Here is a 22,697-nt window from a genome sequence, read left to right as displayed (position 1 = left end):
GGGCCCCTCAGCAGGAGTCTGTGCCTCTGTAAGCCTGAGCAGCCGCAAGAACTTAGGGCAGGTCACTTCATTAAATTCTTTCACCAGGAGCGAGAGGAACGGGCGCCACACTTCCTGAAAGGAGGCTGTAGAGGCCGTGAGGGCAGCCTGCATACGTTCCATGCCGATAACATACCATCATTAATATAACCACCCTGTATGGGAGGGCCGGGTCTTGGAGCCCCAAACAGATAGGATATGATGTACAGCTGCTCCAAGGACTATCCCCATTGGCTTCCCCCGTGTAGACTTAAGTGGAAAGGTGAGTGCATTAGGTAAGCCTAGGAGGGTGTAAGCCGGGAAGCGAGGAATCTCTGTGTCAAAGGAGGCGTTTACATCTGTAAGAACCTCGTCCCAAAACCCCTGCACATCCCTGCACTCCCAGGGCAAGTGAGTCAAGGTACCCGTTCCCCCACATCCCCTTCAGCACTCCGGACAACGGTCTGGATTGATTTGATGTAGACGAGCAGGTGTTAGATGCCAATAAGTGGCTACCTTCACCACCACCTCCCTACTCCCAACATTCTGTGCTGTGTGATGGGCCCTGTAGTAAATTTGGTTCCATTCTTTCAGCGAGAGACTACGGCCTAATTCCGCCGACTTCTTCTGAGCCGCGGCAGGAGGCAACATAGGTTACAAGTCAGAGATCAATTTACATTCCGAATACTTGGTCAGGAGCCATTTCTCAAAGACGGTGAGCTTGCGGTCGACGTGTAGGCACCCCTCAGGGTGGAGCAACCAATGACGGATCTGGAAATATTGAAATCATTTGGCGTCCTTAATGTCATACCAATCAGGTAAATCTGAATACGATATAAAGCTCTGAAGGCCAAAAAGATGACCGGCTGATCTGCAGGGCGATACATGCGACTGGGGAAAAGCTCGCGCGTCATTGCCCGGAGGGAAGTCGGGGTTATCAAAAAGTGGGGTAAGAGGTGAGGGAAAGGACGTGAGGTCCCTCCACACGGCGACCGAGTCCCATACCTTCAGCACGGACCAGGTGATCTGTGACCTCTGTATATATGTGGGGCGGTCGACCGGCTTCAGGAATGGGATTTTCCACAGAGGTAAGTGAGCCATAGCCCTATACTGAAACAGCCACCTTTTGTCAGATTCTGGCCTACTCCATTCCACAAGATACTGGAGCTGGGCAGCATTGTAGTAGGTAAAAATGTGGGGGATCCCGAGAACACCCTCAGCCGTGGGACGCCAGGCCAGATCCCGTTGAATCCTCGGGCGCCTCCCTCCCTAAATAAATTGTTGAATCTCAGATTGCAACACTCGGAGATATCGCATAGGGGTGTGGCCCGCATGGTCTGAAAAACATATAAAATCTTAGGTAAGATAGACATTTTGATCGAAGCCACTCTGCCCAACAGCGACAAGGGATATGTTTTCCAACGCCGTAAAGCGGTGGACACCTGAGTTGTGAGCATATTATAATTGCGGGTGAGCATGGAATTGGTGGACAGGGTCAGTGCAATACCCAGATAGGGGATTTCTCCCTGAACCTACAGACCCCCCAGCTCCTGAAAAGTACCTGCATGAGCACCCTCGTGGAGGCCTAGGGGTAAAATCATTGATTTTCCTATGTTAACTTTAAACCCTGCAACCCTGCCAAAGTCTACAAGTTCTCCCAAAAAAAGCGGGGACAGAGTGCCGGGGAGCAGTTAGTGTCGCCAAGATATTATCAGCGTATAAGCTGACTGTGTGTTGCTCCCCTCCGAAGGGGATGCCCGAAATGTGAAGGTGATCTCTGATGCGTTGCGCCAGGGGTTCAACATATAACGCGTAAAGCGTTGGGGAAAGGGGGCACCCCTGCCTTGTGCCCCTCCGGATCTCAAAGCGTTTGAAGCACACACTGCTGACCCGAATTGTCGCTCTGGGTCGGTCGTAAAAACTCGTCACCCAAGCTCTGAATCGTTCCCCCACCCTGAAACGGGCCAGCGTCTTATCCAGAAACCCCCAATCTACCCAGTCAAATGCTTTCTCCGCATCGACCGAAAGCAACAGGGCATCCAGTTCCATGTAGTGGGCTTTATCAATGAGATGCAGGATTCTCTTGGTATTATCACTGCTTTGTCTGGAGGGAATAAAGCCTGACTGGTCAGGTTCAATTATACCTGGAAGGCGCGGGCCCAGTCTAGAGGCCAGGATCCCAGTGAATAATTTCAGGTCGAGATTCAGGAGGGGAATCGGCCTATAAGCCACGCAGTGGGTGAGATCTTTCCCGGGCTTGGGGAGAACCATGACATCGGCCTCCAATATTTCTGCTGGAATCGACCCAGGCCCCTTGAAAGAGTTGAACAGGCGCGTCAACACGGGTGCCAAGATCTGGCAAAAAACCTTATAGAAACCGGCAGAAAACCCGTCTGGGCCTGGAGACTTCAATGGCTTCAGGCGTGCTATCGCGCTGACCACCTTCTCCACCCTAATGGGCGCGTCTAGCGCTGCCGCCCCTGAAGCGTTGAGAGGTGTAATCGCTGCTCTATTAAGGTATTCTTCCCCTTCGCCATCAACTGTAGGGTCCCTGCTATACAGCGAGGCATAAAATGCCCGAAAGGCCTCTGCAATTTGTTCATCCTCCTCAACCCTGACACCCTCTGGGGTATGGACTGCCGCAATTCTTGAGCGCTCCGCCCATGCCCTGAGTTTGCTAGCTAGTAGCTTCCCGGTCTTTTCACCACCTATGTAATAGGAGTGTTTGAGCCGCAGTGCAGCATATTCGGCCGAGTCAAGATCCAAACTCGCCAGCTGCGCTCTGGTTGCTTTGAGTTGATGCCACATCCGTGGGGCCCCTGTCCTGCTGTGGACCCTCTCAAGCTCCAGCACCTTGGCTGTCAACTCCTCCCTTTTTTCCCTGCGTACTCGATTGTCCACTGTGGAGAGCGCAATAAGCTCCCCTCGCACCACAGCCTTAAGGGCCCCCAATAACACCGACAGGGAAGTACCTTCGGTATCATAAGACACTAAGTAATCTGTCAAGCATTTCTGTACTTGCTGACGGGCATCCGGGCACTGCAGCAGAGACTCCCGTAGACGCCACTTCCCTCTCCTTTGACACGTCGGTCGCAAGTCAATAGTCACCTGGATCGCGTCGTGGTCCGAAAGGGCAGAGGGGATGATGTCTACCGATCTGACCAAGGCATTAAGTTCGGAGGAGCCTATAAAATGATCAAGGCGGGCATAAGTATGGTGGACATGGGAGTAAAAGCAGTATTGCGTGCTATGAGGATGAGCTACCCTCCAGACATCCACCATCCCTCTGTCTCGAAACCAGTCAAGTCCGGCCTTGGAAAGCACCCCGGTAGCCCCAAACCTGCTTCCTGATCTGTCTTTATCCGAGTCCATGACTATATTGAGATCCCCCCCAGAAGGACCCGCCTATCATGATGACGGAGTGTGTCCGAGATTACCTCAATAAGAAATGGCTCCTGTCAAGTGTTAGGGGCGTAAATGGAACCTATAACCACAGAAGCATCCCTGACCCAGAATCTGTATGCTAACAGCCTACCTTTCACTTCCGCTAACTTATCACCTACCTTCCCCTGAAAGTGACGCACCAGCAATATGGCTACCCCTCCTTTTTTGTCCGGCATGGAGGAGAAAAGTTGCTGGGGGAATGCCCGGGACTTCATTCTGTGCCAATCCTTAGGGAGTAGATGCGTCTCCTGAAATAAACAAATAGAGGCCCCGGATTTCTCTAGATAGCTCAGGATCGCCCGCCTCTTAATTGGGTTATTCAAACCCTTCACGTTAAGTGACAGAACTTGTGTCATGAGGGAGAAGTTAGACTGGGCATTGAAGTGTCATCGGTCCCCAGATGGGAGAAGAGAGGCAAAAAACCTGTACTCAATCGTCGACACAGCTGTTTCTTTATAGCACGTATTCTCCACCCTCCACCCCCCGGGACAGTACACCGGTTCCTCCCACCCCCGACCTCTCCCCCTACTTCCCCCCCCGCCCCAACGGAACCTCCCCCCTGACCACCATGTCCCCCCGCCCCCCCACAGCCAAAGACATTGCCCAACTTCGTGATTCCAACAGCCCCCTTCCACCCCCACCACCCTAACACCAACTAGGTCACCCCGCCCCACAACTATTGTCCAACACCTGAAGTCCACCAGGGTCAGCGGTCATAAAGTAGAGAGTCCTACCATCTGCCAGCCATCCCTCGATGGTCGCTGTGTAGGAGTGGGTGAAGACTTGCGGCTGTTTTGTTTGATTCCCAGTAACTCACAAGTGTCCTGAAGGGAACGTAGCTGCTACAGATTGCCGTTCCACTTGAAGATAATGCGAAAGGGGTGTCCCCACGAGTATGGCACCCCTTTCTCCCTCAGGAACGACGTCGCAACTCTGAAGGCTTTCCGCTTTTGTAGAGTTATGGATGCAAGGTCTTGATATAGAGCAACAGGGTGGCCTTGGTACTGGAGAGGCTGTTTGTTCCTGGCTTCCTTCAAAATGCGCTCCGTCAGTGTGTAGTCTGGGAGGAAAGCCAGAATGTCTCGAGGCGGAGCCGGGGCTCGCCTATCTAGACCTACCCGGTGCGCCCGGTCAATACGGATTTCAAAGTCATCCTCCTCACCTAAAATGCCCCTGAAAAGAGCCTAAAGGTAGCCCGCCATGTCTGACCCTTCTTCTTTGGACGGGATTCCACGGACGCGGATGTAGTTGCGCCGGGACCTGTTTTCTAGGTCGTCGGCGTGCGCTTGAAGGTCTAGATGCTGATCCTTCAGGCGGATGACTTCTTGTTGCAAGACCTCGAGTTCCTCGCTGGTGGAGTTTGTTCTCTCTTCAACCGCTACGACGCGCTCCCCCAGACTATCAACGTCCCGGCGGACTTCCCTGATCTCGCCAGCTACATCCTGCTTTAGCGATTTGAAGTCCTCCCGGAGTGTGTTAAACAGAGCCTCAAGAAACTCTCTCCTAACCAGGCCTTCGCATGGCACAGGGGCTTTCGGTGGCCGTGCCGCCGTCGTAGACACACCCACCTCTTCACCTGTGGAGGGCGGCTTATTGAACATGTCTTTGAGGGCCATGCGACGACCGTTCCCCGGGGAGGAGCAAACACCCGGGCCCCCCGGCCAAGTATCTTCTTGAGGGCGACGGGCCCCCTGTCGCAAGGGAGCGCAGGCTTCTGGGCCGTTCTAGGGCCTCGTCAGAAGGCGTCAGCTGCGTCGTCAAGATGGTGCAACGGAGACACCTCTTCCCAAATGCGGGCCCCCAGCGAGGGCGCCCCAGCCAGGGCAGACAGGCCCCCGACGCTCACCACCTCAGGGCCGCCGACCCCGTATCATCCGCTTCAAGGAGGTGAGGACGCTAGCTCTCCCACACCAGGTCCCCCTTACCTCCTCCCCAGAGGGCTCAGGCTAAGATTGGGGAGTCCCACAAGTCCCAGGCACGGGGGGCCAACCACACAGGGAGGTGAGACCTCCGAGTAACCAGTCCACAGGGGGGCCCCTTTCCGGCAGAGATGAAGATCGGGAGCCCCCCGGAGTCTCCGCGCCGCCCCAGTTCGTGGATCCGGTGCAACATCAGGCCACTGGTCCCAGGGCAATCGCCTCCCCTTCAACACAGCAACAAGGGGTCTGGCCCAAGTACCCGGCCGCTCCCACAGGGCACTCCTCACCTCTTCCGGTGCTAGGTGGCCAGGCAGGCTCAGGCAGGCCCAGGCGCCTCGAAGTCGTCCCCGGCGCCTCCTTCTGTCAGGGCCAGCCCACAGTAATGCTCCCGATAGCAGCACTGCTCATCCTGCCATGGGGCCGTTTCTCTTCGCCGTGGACTTTCCCCGCCTCAGGCACAACGCGCTGGGCCCAGCACTCGGACACCGCCAGGGGGCTCACCTAGACCGCTGACTAGGCCCAGATCCGCAGGCCCAGAGCCGGGGTCTCGATTTTCATGACCCCGGCGGCAGGTCCCTTCTCTTCCGCCAGTTGCGCTCCGAGGTCGCCTCCTTCCTCCGCTGTGGCCACCGCCGCTTCCACTGCCAGATCCCCCTAGCGCCCATCCCCCAACGATTGGGTCCATCAGATTCTGTGCTTGCGGACCCCCCTCCAGGGCCAGGTATTTCCCTGCCGAGCTCCCGCCTAGGCTGCCGCCATTTTACCACCGCCGTCTGCTTCTAGCCAACTCGGCCACTCAATCGGCCCCGGGAGCTCCCAAAACCTCACCAGCAGTCGCCCCTGGGTTTGCGCAGCCCCCCTGCACGGTTAGCTGCGGTATTGGGGTGCAGGTGCGCAACTGTAGACCGGAGCAAGGGGTGCAGAGCGGGGAGCCTCGGAGAAATGCAACCACCTAGGTCGCCATCTGGCCACGCCCCCCAGCATGTTTTAACTGAATGGAATTCCTCGAAGTAGAGACAATGGGCCTGGAGGGATGAATCTACTGTATACCCCTTTGTTTTATGTCACACGACTTAGACAGGCTTTCAGGTTGAAACACCCACTGATGGAAGACGAAACGGCAAAGAACGCCCACCACAAACCACTGCAGCTACAGCACACGCACAGTCATGAAACAAGCTCCTGTGCTGCTCCAGCATTGCAGGAGTGAGAGAACCTGGGCTTGGGAGCACGTGCACCAGCAGACACAGTACGTTCACTTCTAGACTGTAAACAACAAGCATCGATCTCTTAGCTTTATGGGGACATGTGTTTCTAATTAGAAACACATGGCCCCATAAAGATAAGAAAGTGCTTTGCGACAGCAGCAAAGCATGCAACCCAGACCGATCGGAGGTGAAAGGGCGTCCACCAAAAACCCTCATTTCCGATGGCAGGCCATCGTTTAGCATAAACTGTGACGCCAGCCAGTGGAAATGAGGGGTGGGGCTTAAAGCCCTTTTCTGAGATCCCTCTCTAACAAAATGTCTCGCCAGCAAGCAGCGCATGGGCGGCAACGCAGGCAAGACCTAAAAATGGACTCCTCCTGTTAGGGTAGAGCAAAAAAAATAAATGAAGCCGATTCTTGGGCTGCGGAGGTAACGATTTAAAAGGAAGATCCGGTCAGGAGTCCATCAAGGGATCTGACCCGGCTACAGGAGCCCAAGCATGAGCAGAGTGGATTTTTGGCATGTAGGTCAGGCGACAGGCATCAGATAAAAATTATGCAGTAAATCAAACTTTGCCAAGGGTACTTCTGGAACATAAAGAAACACTGCAGCATCAGATTAGGGCATGCATTAGCCAGCTATACTGTATGAGTAATACAGTACTTCTCTAGACGGAAACCCAATGAGTCCATCCGTGGCCATTTTCAAGATTCGTCTGAAGTTTCAAGACCACATGCTCTTGAGGAACCTCGCACATTTTTACACCTCCAGCTGCCGTTCTTTCCAGACTGGAAATATGTTTTAGTCTAGCTAATAGTGCTGCTTGTCTTCAGTTTCAACCACGCCACAGCTAGTCACGGGCCATATTACAAATGGGAATACGGCCTATGGGAGTATGGGTGGGGAACATGGCGATTATTCTGCAATCCCTACTTTTGCAGAGGACGGCTCACCCCTGAAGGGGGGGGAAGGCTCAGGGACCGGCACCATAACCCGTGCCGCGCCCCAGTGGGAAACCAGTTCTGGGCACCCTAAAGCGCTCAGAAGTCAGCCCGAAGGAAATGCCCACGCAAAAAGGAGCGCTCAGTGGAGCCAAAAGATGGCCAATGGGCGGTCAGCGCTAGGTTTGAACCCCCCAATTAGGGGCCCCACCTGAGCCCTGAGGTGAGAAAATGGGGATATAAGTCGCCACTCTGCCAGGTAGCTCCTAACTTCGTGGAGCAGGGAGAGCGGCGCACCGTAGAGGAGTTCTGCAAAGCCAGCGACGAGTGCACGCTCACCCCAGCACAGATCTACAGAGCGGAGAGTAGCGGCGAGGCACCAGGCTATCGGAGCGGCTGTCGGGGCAAAGAGTGAGCTCGGCGTGTGCACGCATCACTGTGGAGGGCGGCCTCGTGGTACTCTGCGTCACCTGGCAGCAAATCCTCAGTAGCACGAGCCGAGACCCCATGATCTAAGAATAAGTTTCACATCAAGAAATTAATGGCTGTTCGGCTGTTGGGGCAAACAAAGAGCCCAGCGGCCACACTCGGCGGGCGGCAGTGAAGATCAACCTCCCAACCCCACTGTAAAGACTAGCTTCAGAGCGGCCAGCGCATCGACCAGCTGGTGGGTCAGGCAAAAAAGCCTAGCGGGGACAGCACGAGCATCGGGTGGAATGCACGAGTGATCCACTGCAGTGGCTTGATGGTGAACTTTAACCCCTCCGATCTACAGAGCGGAGAGTAGCGGCGAGGCACCAGGCTATCGGAGCGGCTGTCGGGGCAAAGAGTGAGCTCGGCGTGTGCACGCATCACTGCGGAGGGCGGCCTCGTGGTACTCTGCGTCACCTGGCAGCAAATCCTCAGTAGCACGAGCCGAGACCCCATGATCTAAGAATAAGTTTCACATCAAGAAATTAATGGCTGTTCGGCTGTTGGGGCAAACAAAGAGCCCAGCGGCCACACTCGGCGGGCGGCAGTGAAGATCAACCTCCCAACCCCACTGTAAAGACTAGCTTCAGAGCGGCCAGCGCATCGACCAGCTGGTGGGTCAGGCAAAAAAGCCTAGCGGGGACAGCACGAGCATCGGGTGGAATGCACGAGCGATCCACTGCAGTGGCTTGATGGTGAACTTTAACCCCTCCGCTGCGCTGAACGTTCTGCGCTGGTGCACAACGCTCTATTGTGCAGGTGGGGTCGCGACGTTCACCGGACGTGCGCAGCACTATTGAGGTAGTGCACGTGACGTCCGCTGAACGTGCGCCGCACTTAACGGGTTAAATAAAAAAATGAGCGGCAAAAGGACAAGGAAATTGAAGCTTTTGGTGCATCCAAAGGCGGCAGCACCCCGCCAGGAGCTATGGCAAATGTACAACCAGAGGAGTCGCTGAGCTATTGAAGCGCATTCGCGAAGTATCAGCAGTCTATGGCAGCGACTGGCTGCAGCCACATCTGCAACAGGCGGGAGGCGATGGTTCAGGAGCGCAGGAGACAGACAAGGCTGGCCCATCTTCCCCCAAAAAATGCAAGATCACACCACAGAAGAAAGCTCCCAGGAAGAGGCCACAGAGGAGAGAGCAGCCGCACAGGGACCTACCAAGGGCAGAAGATCACAGCGAGGCTACCAGCAGACTGGCGAGCGGTGAGCATATTACTGACATTGTAAAAGAATGTTTTAAATCCATGGCTCCCCTGTTGTTTAAAGGTATGGGGCAGGGGGCGTAGGGCCCAGAAGACCTTAAGATGCAGAGACACCCAGAAATGGAGTGGAATGAGGAGGATGTTTCTGGTTTTATACATAAGATGCTAGTGGCCAAAGAGGTAAAAGCTTGGGTGGGAAAAAGCGACCAGTCCTTTCGGAGCTCCTACCACAAGGGGAGGGGTAGGACATTTCACAGGGCAAAGCACAGCTCAGGGAAGCCCCCTTCCCCCAATGGAGCCACGGCCATTTGCTGGAAGTATGATGCAGGGAACTGCTCATGGGCGCTGCATGCAAATTCCAAAAACACATGCTCAAGCTGTGGGGGAGGGCACCTGGGTGGCATGTCGGGGCAAGCAGGAGTCAAAAAGGGACAAGAAACATAAGAAAAGGAAGCACTAGATCCAGGGCAACAGGTGGGGGGGACTTACGGGACCTGCAAGATTGCCAGCTGGCCAGATCCCCAATTAACACACAAGAGCTGCGCAGGCTAGCTAACAAATAACCTAACAAAGCATACGCCACGGTATTCATGGGAGGTTTCGAGGAAGGTTTTGTGATACCATTCATGGGCCCTCTTACTTTAGAGGGGGCCAACAATCTGAAATCTGCAATGCAGCACCCTGAGGTGGTGCACGCCAAACTGGCTAAAGAGAAATCCTTGGGCAGAATTGAGGGCCCCCACCCACCACAATTGCACAAGGGTATAGTTATCTCCCCCCTGGTGGTTGTCCCCAAGAAGGAGCCAGGCCAATTTAGACTCATCAACCACCTCTCATTCCCCGAGGGGTCCTCCGTGAATGACGGGATTGCCACAGAGGCCTTCTCAGTGGGCTACGCATCAGTGGACGACGCAATTGACCTAGTAAAGGCAGCAGGAAAGGGGGCACTGATGGTCAAGGCGGACATTGAGTCCGCATTACGCCTCTTACCTGTGCACCCCTCCAGCTTCCACCTGTTAGGCTTTCAGTGGGAGGGGACCTGTTCATTGACAAAGCAATGCCTAGGGGTTGCGCCATATCCTGCGCTTATTTCGAGCAGTTTGCCCCCTTCTTGGAATGGGCCCTACATAACAGACACCCAGTAGGTGGGAAGCTGCATTACTTGGATGACTTCATGTTCACTGGTCCCACAGGGTCTCCCATCTGCGGGGACACTCTGAAGAGCTGGCAGGGATACTGGGGTCCCCTTGGCAACCGAGAAGACAATGGGCCCCACCACAAGACTTACATTCCTGGGCATAGAACTGGACTCAATAGCTGGGACGGCCAGGCTGCCAGAGGTAAAGGTGAGGGATTTCAGGGAAGAGGTCAGGAGCTTGTGCGGCTGCAGCAAGGCATCACTCCGCGAATTGCAAAGGCTGATTGGTAAGCTCAACTTCGCGGCCAGGGTCATCCCCGCTGGGAGAGTCTTCGCCATGCGCCTGACACAACTGACATCAGGCATCACCCACAAACACCACCACATCCGGCTAGGGGCTGTGGTTAAGCAGGACCTGCTGATGTGGGACGAGTTCCTCAAAAACTTTAACAGCATTTTAATATGGAGAGAGGTTTGGGTGACAGCCAGACAGATAGCCCTCTTCACAGATGCTGCAGGGAGCTTGGGCTTCGGGCAATCCTGGGGAAAAGGTGGTGTGCGAGCAGTGGCCGTAGAACTGGCACAGGCAGGGCATCACTGGTAATATCACATTTTTAGAGCTTTTCCCAATAATAGTAGCACTGACAATATGGAAACAGGAGCTAAGAGACAAGAAGCTGACCCTGTGGTCTGACAACAAGGGCGTAGTACAGGCTGTTAACAAAGGCGCAGCGAGGTGCCCTTACACATTGAGGCTAATGCGACAGTTGATTAAATTGCAGCTGGAGGGGAATCTGGAGCTGAAGGCTCGCCATGTACCAGGGGTGGAGAACACGGGGGAGGACGCCCTGTCACGATCTCAGATGAAACGATTCAGGGAGCTGGTTGCAGGGGAAGACAAGGAGATGCCCTCTTTCCCAGCATATCTGTGGACCTGGGGGGATAGATCTATCCGCACTGGTAAATCAGGCACTGACCCCAGAGGCAACTAGACGGTACAAGAAGTATGCAGCAACAGTAATGAAAGTTGGGGGCATACAATCACTAAGCAACAGGGCTGGGACACAAAGAGCGGTGGAGACATTCATTCAGTGGGCCTTCAATAACAAAAAGACAAGGTCATGGGCACAGGCCCATTTGGCAGCCATAGCCCATTTTACCAAAATTCACACAGGGGAAGATCCCACACCGTGCCTATACCTCAAGGCAGCACTGAAAGGGTGGAGAAGAGCTGAAGGGGTAAGGGTGGATACCAGGCACCCCATTGATTTAAAAAAACTAGGCCAGCTACTAGAAGCATTGGTATGGGTTACAAAAGACAGTTTCGAACTCCAGCTCTTCCAGGCGGCATTTGCCACGGCATTCTTTGGCACCTTCGGCATCAGTGAATTGGTGGCTCCTAGCAAGCAGGGCCGGCCTAATGGTGCCTCCAGACCATGGACATCAGACCCAATGTAAAGGCAGTGGAGCTACTATTAAGAAGGTCAAAAACTCACATGGTGGGAAAGGGCGCAGTGATATGGCTACAATGCATTCCAGAGAGCAGGTACTGCGCAGTGTGCCGTCTAGTCAAATACATGGTGACCCACCCGGCGGGCGAAGGACCACTCTTCAAATACCTGAATGGGAGCAACCTAAGAAAGCTCCAATTCACTGCAGTAATGAGCCAGGCCCTCCCTAAGGCCGGGCTCCACCCAGAGTCCTTTGCCCCCCACTCTTTCAGAATCAGCGCAGCCACCTCGGCATTGCAGCATGGCATGCCAGAGGAAAGAATTCAGGCTGTCGGCAGATGGCGGTCCCGAGGCTACAAGACTTACATCCGACCTCAGCTTTTATAGAGCAGCGCAGGTGATGAGGGGGGCTATTCACTTTGGGATGCCGCACGGCAGGGTGAGCTTCAAGCAGGGCAGCGTTGGGATGCCGCACGGCAGGGTGTCAGAGAACGTTCCCCCTTCGCCCATTACTGCAGACAAAGGACCCGGCGCTGCTGCAGGCCACCTTACTCTTTGAAATTCTTTTTCAGCAGGAAGACGCCCCCAGCTGGTGTGGGTAGTGGGCCATTTGTTCGTGTCCAGGATGGAGACATGGTGGCAGCGGTCAGGCCACAGGATAGCAAGCAAGCCCAAAGCTACATGCAAGCGCTGGCTGGGGCAGCCTGGGATGAAATGGAACCACCTGCCAGCAACACTCGATGACCTCCTGGCAGACTCAGCATAGCATCCGGACATCATGATCATTCATCTCGGTGGCAACGACCTGGCCCAATTGGGATGCAAAGCATTGGGGCAGGCCATTCAGACGGACCTCACCAGGGCAGCTACATGGTTCGGCGACACGACTGTCATATGGTCTGAGATGGTCAGTAGGAGGCATTGGAGGGGCGCAGAGTCAAACAAGGCCGTGGATAACGCCAGGAGAAAACTGAAAACGGCACATTGCAATGCACAAAAAGACCAGCGGGCGGTGTGTAGGATGAGGGCCACTCACATTTGGATGCTGCACGGCAGGGTGAGGTGGCTGCGCCAAGGAGGAGAGTAGCAAAAGGAGACGGCGCTCGTGGCCCAGACCCGGCCGGATGGCAGGGCGCAAAAGGTAGTGAGTTGGGGGCCTAACTCCAGAGAGAGAAGCTACCCCTCCACTACACACAGAGGGCGTGGGTGCCCAACCAAATGGTGGTCCCAGAAATAACCCGACAAAGAGGACTACCAAGGACTAACAAAAGGGACTGGTTTGGGCGTGCCATTTACGAACTGAAATGTACCACAATAGTACCGGCCCAAGATGGTTTATGACATGTATGATTTATGACCAACATACGGCAGTTCGCAAATGACAAATGTATATCCAGCATGTGTACAATCCTAATAAAACTGCGGCCAACAACGTCCACAACGGATACACTCATTGTTGGCTGACTTTATTGGGATGATGGCAGGTTGGCGGGGGGGCATATGTATGTCCTCCATGGAATGGGTGCACTGTGAGGGTTATATTGCAAGCACCAAGATGGGCTTGTGGCATGGGTTTGGGTGCACATTCGGGTAAACAGGGATTTGATTTCATGGTGCCGATGCTCTGAGCCAGGCAGAAGCTCAAACGGGGAACAGTTTTGCAGACTTTCCGCTTGACAAATTTGAGCAGTAATAGATAGCATCTCGTATAGACAACCGCATTAATATCCCAGCGTCAGGACTTATTGCTTTGTGTAAGACCCGTTTGCATCTTGGTGACAAGAACTGGCTAGCTCCACGATCACTTTCAGGCGAATCTGAGACGGCTTGTGGTTTCCGCTACTTTCCAGTGAGGCACGGCATGTTAGGGACCAGCCGGAAATGAATCCTTTAAGCATGCACACCGCTCGGTAGGACACTCTGTTCTTTTTGGCATCTGCAGGCAACCACAGAACTCTTATTCTCGGATGATACCTCACCCGCATGCTTAAGGGGAGCATTGTATTTATGTTAGGGGGGGCTAATGATTCAAGCATGGTTTGGATGATTGGTTTGGATGATTCATGAACGGTTCACTGGAAATGGATGTCACGCTGCCTCATCGGCCATCGGGGGCAGTGATTAATTGATTATTCCTACCCAATAGCGCATCGGCTAAGGGGTGCAGCTAGCTTTGGGCAGCTCATGTCAGCGTTGATGCATCATTCTGCCCCAATGCTGAGATAGCATTCATCCCCAGCTACTTCGCGTGCACAGGATGCGTCACAAAGAAGAGGCGCAGCATTGTCGCCTCGGCTGGGGTAGTAAGCGCTATATAAATGCAATTACAGTTATTTAAGGCGCAGATTTAGGCTTAGGATGGTGGCACATGTCGGATCCATGATGTTTTAGAAGTGCAACATTAAGGGGGTTGGTATACTTGGCTCTCAGTTACACTTACCATCTAAAGAGATTGGGTAATTTGCCACAAGAACAGCCCGGTGGGGTACATCACGATTAAGTGAGAGCTCAACCACAAATCTAGGAACACGGAAAACAGATAGTAAATCCAGCCATAATGGCTCCCGAGAAATGGCAGTATTTCTTTTTTAACCAGTAGGACTAGTGATAGGTATTTTATGCGTGTTGGTCACATCCCATAAGGGAATATGGAGGGAGAGTTATGGGTCTCACTTTCTAAGCAGCAGAGCGAGATAAGTGATAAGATGCTGTTCCTCTGATCTAATTCCACTCTATCTGTAATTAGAGATACAGGAAAATGTCATTGTGTGATTCCACCTCCCAGGATCGCAGTGATATGGTCAACATTGAACCCCTATTTAAGAAAAAGAAAGTTGGTTAGTGCTTAATTAGTGCCAGGGGTTGCTAGTGGAGTTTACCAGCTAATGTTTTCTTGGGTCCAGTGTGAGGTAAATATGTGTGGGGGGGGTGTCTGATGGGTATGAAAAGGTTTTTACCAGGAGGCAGGGTTGTGCATCTCTGATCTTAGCATACTTGATATTCATAATATTAGTTTGTGCTTCTGAGTAAACAGAGACTCAGGCCTTATTCTTCTCCATAGATAAAGTCTGCTTCAGAGTAGGGAGGTGACAGAATTGGAGGGCCTTGGTTCTCAACACAGAAGGTAGAAACCTTCGGTGGCCACTGGAGTTAATTTCCAACGACCCCAGGGCTGGGTACTCCCAGGCAGTCGGTCGGCCCCAGGCAGGGTTACTGGTTCACCTTATGGCTGACGTCTTGACCAGAGGTCACCAATTCGTGCTGGTTACAGTATTTTATTTGGATGAGAGTCCTTTTGACCTTTAATGATACAGGTGTCTGTCTAATGCATCCCATTTCTCTGCATGGGGTGGACACTGGTCACTCAGAGATTAGTTAGGTGAGGTCTTCTCCTAACTACGGTCTTCACTCACTGGTCAGGAAGGTTGGAACAGGGGTGTTTAAGACATTCCAGAGGGCAGCAATGGGTGTCCAGGCTCCGGTAATACTCACCTGGTACAGGTGTGCAATTCTTATTAGGCAGTGTGGGAGCCTCGTTATAGTAAGGGGTTTGCATAACTCATCATGAGGCCCCCACACTGGTTGTATTGACTACATCCCACTGACATCTAACTGACATTTATGTATTAAGCCAGAGGAATTTAGAGGACAAGGGTTCTTCACCTCCTTGTGAGCATTAAACATACAAGCCCACAATCGACCTCTAAAGGGAAGCGGAACTAACAGAGTGATGCTAGGGTGGCAGTAGAATCCAGTTTCTGTCCCGCAGCGTTCCGCTGGGGTTCAAGGTCCTTGTTATGCCCGGAGGGTGAAGCACTAGAAGTCAAGGGGTGAAGCAATTGACTTTTGTGGGGTGTGGAGTGTCCTGCTGAGGCAATAAAGGAATGTGGTGAACCAACCCCTGGGAGTTACACTCGGGTCAGTAAGTGTTATCACCTGGGTCATTCTTTTCCATGGGTTTCGTGCTGCAAGTGCGGTGTCACTCAGTAAAACCTTCTGTATTCAGCACACTTTTTGCAACCAACTGGCCCACCCGTGGACACAGCTAGGGTTCCCTTCAGGAAAGGTATGGACCGCCCATGGGATACAGAATCTTAGGTAAGCTATGAGGATGGCATGACGACATGGAAGAGTCATCTATCCCTAGACATCAGAGGCCCAACAAGGGTATATTTACATTAGCCTCCTACGTGGGAGAAGGCTGAGCTCGGGTGGAATACTTACAATACCACAAAGGAGCTAACCATGCTTCTAGGGTGGTCCCTCGCCAGCCAGCCAGTAAGTAAGGTCAGTATGGCTGCTAGGGTGGTCCGTCGCCAGCCAGTAAGTAAGGTCAGTATGGCCTTCAGTTTATAAGATGCAGTTGTAACCAGGTAGCAAATAGGTACCCTTTGGGGAATCTGCGTCAGAGACATAATTGTAAGTGCCCATTTTATCATATAGGGACCAGAAGCTCAGCTTTGGGCAGCTGCATGATCGTAAGGGGTGTTAAGGAGGCCCTTCAGTGGTAGCTGAGGGGGAGGGCGGGTTCGCCAGTGACCTCTTCGCCCTATGGTGGAATTTCTTGCAGCAGAAATGGGGCTACCCCAAATGTGGACCGATTTACTGAACTTTCCCCTTGGAGTTAATTTGTGTGGGCACTGGGCAGGCAGGAGGGGGGACTGACCTGCTGGTGATCCTGGACCTTTCTGCCCTACCCTGGAATGCCTGGATTTGAACATTTTGGAGGGAGTTGCCTGGTGTCAGGTACCCCAGAGGGACAAAGCACTATTCGGTGCCTTGGTGGATGTGTTGGTAAAAAGAACTGTGGGCATTGCCCATCCCTCAGAGTGATTTGGAGACGTTCCTAATAAGGTATGCCCTTGGCTGAGGGCATGGGCAATGGATAAGGTAAAAGGGGCCTGCTGGCACTTTGCATTATGAAATTTTCCACTGCAAGGGAAGGTGGACATAACTGTTGTATTGGTCGCACAATCTCTGAGCTGTTTTTCTGCCTTATGTCCTACATTCTCATAACAAATATGTATGATTTGGCTGATCCTATGTCCTGTATTCTCTTAACAATATCTGTTTAACTATGCTTATCATTTATAATTTTCCAATGAGTCTATGCGTCTGTGTGAATAAAAGGCTACGCCCTTGGTCAAACCACACTAATTGCAGTTGTCTTTTCTCCTTGGGAGTTGTTTCAGTGGGGGACAGCGAGTTGCACTTTGTGAGCGCACTATGGAACACGCCCCCGGCCTATAGCAGAGGAGCGCCTTTAGTCTCTCCACGGGCAGGAGCCAAGGTGGAGTGTCCTTCATCGGTGTTGCCACAAAGAAGGGTTGCCTCTGACGTCATTGAGTTGCGCCTGCCCAGGGTTTGCAGCATATAAGGCCTCGCAATGCGAAGGATCAGCCTCTTATCCCTTCACTGAACACCAGGATCCATCATACCGCATTTGCACAACCACCCACCCCTCGAGTAAGGCGGAATTTGGCAGAATTTCTTGCAGCAGAAATGGTGGATACTCCAAATGTGGACCTATTTACTGAACTTTCCCCTAGGTGTGGGTTTGTGTGGGCACCGGGCAGGCAGGAGGGGGGGGCTGAACTGCTGGTTGTCCTGGACTTTTCTGCCTTTCCCTGGAATGCTTGGATTTGAATATTTTGTGAGGATTTGCCTGGTGTCGGCTACCACCGTAGGGACAAAGTGCTATGCAGTGCCCTGATGGATTTGTTGGTAAAGGGAACTGAGGGCATTTCCCATCCATCAGAGTGATGGGGAGAAGTTCCTAATAAAATTTGCCCTTGGCTGAGGGCATGGGCAATGGATAAGGTAAAAGGGGCCTGCTGGCACTTTGCATTCTGAAATGTTCCACTGCAAGGGAAGGTGGTCATAACTATTGTATTGCTCACACAATCTCTGAGCTGTTTTTCTGCCCTATGTCCTACATTCTCATAACAATTATGTATGAGTTGGCTGATCTTGCGTCCTGTATTTTCATAACAACTGCTTACCTATGCTTATCGTTTATGATTTCCCAATGAGTTTAAGAATCTGTGTGAATAAAAGTCTGCGTCCTTGGTCAAACCACACTAATTCCAGTTGTCTTTTCTCTGTGGGAGTTGTTTCTGTGGAGGACAGTGAGTTGCACGTTGTGAGAGCACTAATGAGTTTCTTCCCTTAAGGGACCAACTCACTGTATAACATTTGTAAACTAAGGAGCGGTGATTCCTTCCCAGCCTCTTTAGGATCAGGCTAAGTCATACATTTTTTATTTTTGTTGAAAGGCTGAGAAAAAGCAAAGATTGCTATTTTGTAGCTTAGAAACATATTTCTCCTTGATATGGATTAGCACTTAGTAATAACAAACACATCATTACTTTTGACAATATAAAAAGTATTTCAAATCTATATTTTCAGTAATATTGGATTGAATATACTTTAAAGCACATTTTCCTCTAAGAAAACTTGAAGCGCCCATTTCTTTTTTTAAGTTATGGACCCAAAATGGCAATCAAGAGCCAAAGCCTCTCCATGAAAGTAAAACATTACATTATTCATTATGTAAATACAAAAACAGCAGGCATACAGTGTGTCCTGGGGATTTCTACCCTGTATCCTCACGTCCTTCATGAACATCACAAGGTTGTCATTCATACAAGGCGACATGGTACCCAAGACAAGTGGCGCACTGTACCTTTTTTCCCACAGAAAAACGATGACAATCATGATGACCAGCAGAAGGGCGCCCAACGCGGATAGTGTGATGGCCATCGGAGGTAACCCTGGAAAGGACAAGAGACATCAGTGTTACATATAGACACTCAACAGACTTATTCTCCTGACTTGACATACTCATTTCAGAACACCTAGAAGGAACATGCTCCGCCCTAGACAATTTGGGCCTGACTGACCATGCATACACATTGTCAAAAGAGCAAGAAATGGGGATGACAGAATCAATGCGAATGAAGGATGCTATGTATGGCACTGGCAGTGTCCACTATGATAGGTTCACACTAGATGTAGAGTGTGTGCAGGTTGTTTTCTCAGCATTCCAATGAATAACTCAAGAGGTGGCCACACGAGTGTCATAATCATATCTGGACATCGTTACGCAATCATGCTATCTGTGCTCCATATGTGAGGAAAACCCCACACATCATGGTGAAACAACACGTGACATATCACAACATGTAAACTCTACAACGATGCCCGTGTTGCAGACAGACGGTGAAAGCAATGTGAACGCAGCCACTTCCAATCAACGACTCAGAGCCACAAAGCATCTTCCATGAAAACAGAGAACATTCACATAAGGCAGGAACCCGTTCGTGAAATACAATACAGTTGCCGGATCTCGTTCCGGGGCCCACGGGCCAAATGGGTGTTACTGGGCCCCAACTACAGGTCCTGGGGTTGGTTACAACTGGTGTCCTGGAGCCTGACCGTCTATGGTTCTGTAAACTGAGCCAAGTATAACCGTACTTCACACATAGGAGAGCGAGCAGTCACAGGCTTCTCGGGGAATCGTCGTGGGGGACACAAGCTCAGCATTCAACAATAATCCAAGAGACACCGTGGCTCCAATACTCAGTCCAAGGCTTAGTTTTTCAAAGAAAGTACTTTGTAATCACACAATTGCACTAAACTGAGCTAAGTACTACGCAGTGCAATGTGCTATACATGTTAGTGTTCCTTGGTGAGATTTACCTTCATGGTGCTGCGTTCTCCATGATCCCTATCAATGCTTTACTGGTTGGCCCTCTCTCCGTTGGGTCCACCCTCTCTGGAAAATCAATTTATATCAACAATCAAGCCCAGGTGCAGCACTTCCTTGCTCAAAATCAAATACACACACTGCTCAATGTTACTCGCTTGCGAGGAAAGTCCTCAGTCCATTCTCGCAGTCCTCTTAAATTTCCACTGGAGAGGCCACAAAGAGTAACATGTTCTCTGGGCTACGCAGGGAAGCCAGGTGCATTCTGTGTCCACTCTGCATGGCCCCCCAGCCGCCGTCCTTTGAAGCTGTGGTACTGGTGGCACAGATGCAGCTCTAGAGCAGTGCTCTATGATGAATGTGGTAATACTGCCCCAGCTGGGACAGTCCCAGCCTGGAGTTAGTCACGGCATTTGCTGCCCGTGTCTCTGCCTACGACGATCATGGCAGATGCAGCCTATGACAGTCACACAGTTGCAGCTCTGACTGGGCATACAATGCTCACAAGGTTGCAGCCCATTTTTCAGCTTATGGCTGTCATGGCAGTTGAAGCCCTGATTGGGTCTATGATGATCACGCAGTTGCAACGCAGACTAGGCTGCGTTGATTATGGAAGGTGTGGTTCCTGCCAGGAACCCGGAGAAGGGAATAGTGGGGCTCTTGTGCCGTCATCTCCCTTTGGATGTCCCACAGCCTCGGGGGACACACTGAGTCTCTCTCTCCTCCTTGACACTCTCTACTCCTGCAGGGCCAGGCAGGTTTTTTCTATTCCTCAGGAACCAGGCAGGCATCTAGGTACTTCAGAAAGGGTTTCCACCTGGCTGGTTTTTGTACAATCATAATCAGTATTTTAATGTCCCATATGATACATGAAAATTAAGAAATTACCTAAAGCATGTATTTTTATCCCTTATCTTTACATTCATAAAACAGTAATTATAAGAAGAAAGCACTCTAAATGTGTTCCAGAGCTGCCTCATTGGCACTGACTGAAAATGTAAGTAAACAAAGAAAAAAGGGCTGTGATTCAAATGAAAACAAACACTTTTATTTAAAGTTCTATTCAAGTATCATGTCCTTCCCTTTGCAGACACTTGAAATGTGAACAAATTACCAACATTTTTCTCCAGTAAAGGTGATAATCCTAATTTCCTGGTAGATCTACAACTCCTCCAACATAAAGTGAAAGACTTCAATTGATGTCCCCTCAGCTTTAGGAGACTGGCTGTCAGGGAGACACCAGCTCTGGTTCCATATTTATACACAACTTCTCGAAAGGGGATGTGGATCCACTGTCACACATTGTCGAATTCGTTTGGGGTGGTTCTTCTTTTCAAGTGTCCTCCTCAGGCTTCTCTCCAGACACAATGTTTGTATGGAGCAATGCTTATCACAGGAAGGAACCCTGGGGCTGTCTCCAACCTAGATCACCCATGGGATGCCACAACTAGGGTCTGGGACTCCTCATACAAGCCGAAATTTCCACAAGGGAGTCAGTGGGACATTCCTGTCTCAACATCAGTGGTAGACACACTCAAGAGGGGCAACGTAGCCTTTGTAGTGAGATCGCTTTGTGAATTTGTTTAACTCATGTAGGAACCCAAGATGTTAGCTAGCCAGAGAAAGAGATCCTCACTTCTTAAATCTCTGGGATGCGGGTAACTGTCTCTATCCATATCCCTAAGAACAGCCCCAGGTAGTTGGAGGGATGGGTAGGTAAACAGTAAGAGAAAAGGCCCAGAGTCTCCAGCTATGTGTGTCCCACACGTCTTGTAGTGGGGGTGAGCCTTACATTCACACAGTGTTAAGTTAGCATGGGTTTATTAGAAGCTTAAACACCATTTTTGCTTTCCTGCTCTGCTTTGCACATGCCACGCACTTATGATATTTTTTAGAGAAGGCTGAGTATTTTGCTTCACATGAGAATAGCTTGTTATGCTACATTTCTAAACTGCCTCGCTGGTTTGGTCTGTTCATGGAGAGCCGAGACCGTCAAGGTTATCTTGGACACTGTGTCTGTTATTCGGAATGATCCTCTCACGTTCTAGTCATAACACATATGCAGCTGTGGCCACCTCTGATACTAGCGAGTTTAATAATGTACTGTGCCGTATCAAAACACCAATGGGCGCCGCATTGACGGACCTTGCCATACTGCCTACAAAATTAAACTAACAAAACAAAACTTTACTCCTTTAGGAACGTAAGATTTCTCAGAAGTGGCTGCAGGAAAAAAAAAGGGGCGCACAAGCGTGCCATTCACTCACCGCGACATTCACGCTCCAAAGGCTCCAGCGGACACTGAAGGCAGGCAGCGTACCACACGATCTAAGCTACTTCACAATTAAAATTTAGTCTGGGGCTCAGGCGGGGCCTCAAACCAGCCCTCGCAAACACGGGATCACGCCGGGCACTGTCAGCGTACACATATTAACGTTTACTATTACAAACATTACACAAATAACATTTCATACCCGGACAACGTCGGGACGGTCTGCTAGTTAGTTATAAACTAACTCACTAACTAGGGAGGGTGAAATATAGGTATATTTTAAACTTGTTTCCTGTTAGCAATATAAAATGCTTTCTCCCTTTGTATTTTATGGAATAGTAACAATGCTGACAACCTTGTTTCTGATAATATGTTTGCTTGTATTATCTAAGGTACTGTGCATGAGAACACGGCGTTAGAAATAAACATTTCAAACTTGCACGTGTCTCTATTTACTCCTTGTTTTGGACGGTAATAGGACTGTAACGAAAGAGTGCTCTTGTTAGCCACCTTACCTGAGGAAACCTAAGTCGCATGTTCTGGGTTGACTAATCATTGGTGTTTTTGCTATAGGACGAAGAATCAATGAGTCACTGATTGCTTGTCTGGTAGGGGGACTGGGTACTAAGGTGGGTTTTGGTACACCCTAATTCACTGAGGTCCTAAGTCTCTATGTACAGTTCTGTGTAGAAGCAGAATCCCTGCTACAGTCTTATAAGGCTAAGAGCCCAGTCTTAACTGGAATTTGGGATGAGAGCTATTGGATGGTCTAAGCAAGTGGTCCTTTTCAAGAGGTCTGCAGCATCAGGCTGCAGTCTCTACTGATGTCCCTGTCCAAGCAAACACCAAGAGAAGATGAGGAGGATAGATGGGAAGGGATTTGAAGGCAAGATCCAGAGGCTACTCATGGCAGTGGGA

General features: G+C 51.2%; 1 protein-coding gene across 1 annotated transcript in view; it reads right to left on the bottom strand.

Moving 5' to 3' along the window:
* Window positions 1-22,697, bottom strand: part of IL7R (interleukin 7 receptor) — a 705,075-nt gene that overhangs the window by 243,975 nt on the left and 438,403 nt on the right. Inside the window, exon 6 of the mRNA XM_078674941.1 lies at window positions 18,485-18,572. Within this exon, the coding sequence (XP_078531067.1) occupies window positions 18,485-18,572 (88 nt within the window). The remainder of the gene's footprint in view (window positions 1-18,484; window positions 18,573-22,697) is intronic.

This window comes from Lissotriton helveticus, chromosome 2_1, assembly GCF_964261635.1.
Source record: "Lissotriton helveticus chromosome 2_1, aLisHel1.1, whole genome shotgun sequence".
Taxonomy (NCBI): domain Eukaryota; kingdom Metazoa; phylum Chordata; class Amphibia; order Caudata; family Salamandridae; genus Lissotriton; species Lissotriton helveticus.
This window is presented reverse-complemented; position numbering and strand designations above follow the sequence as displayed.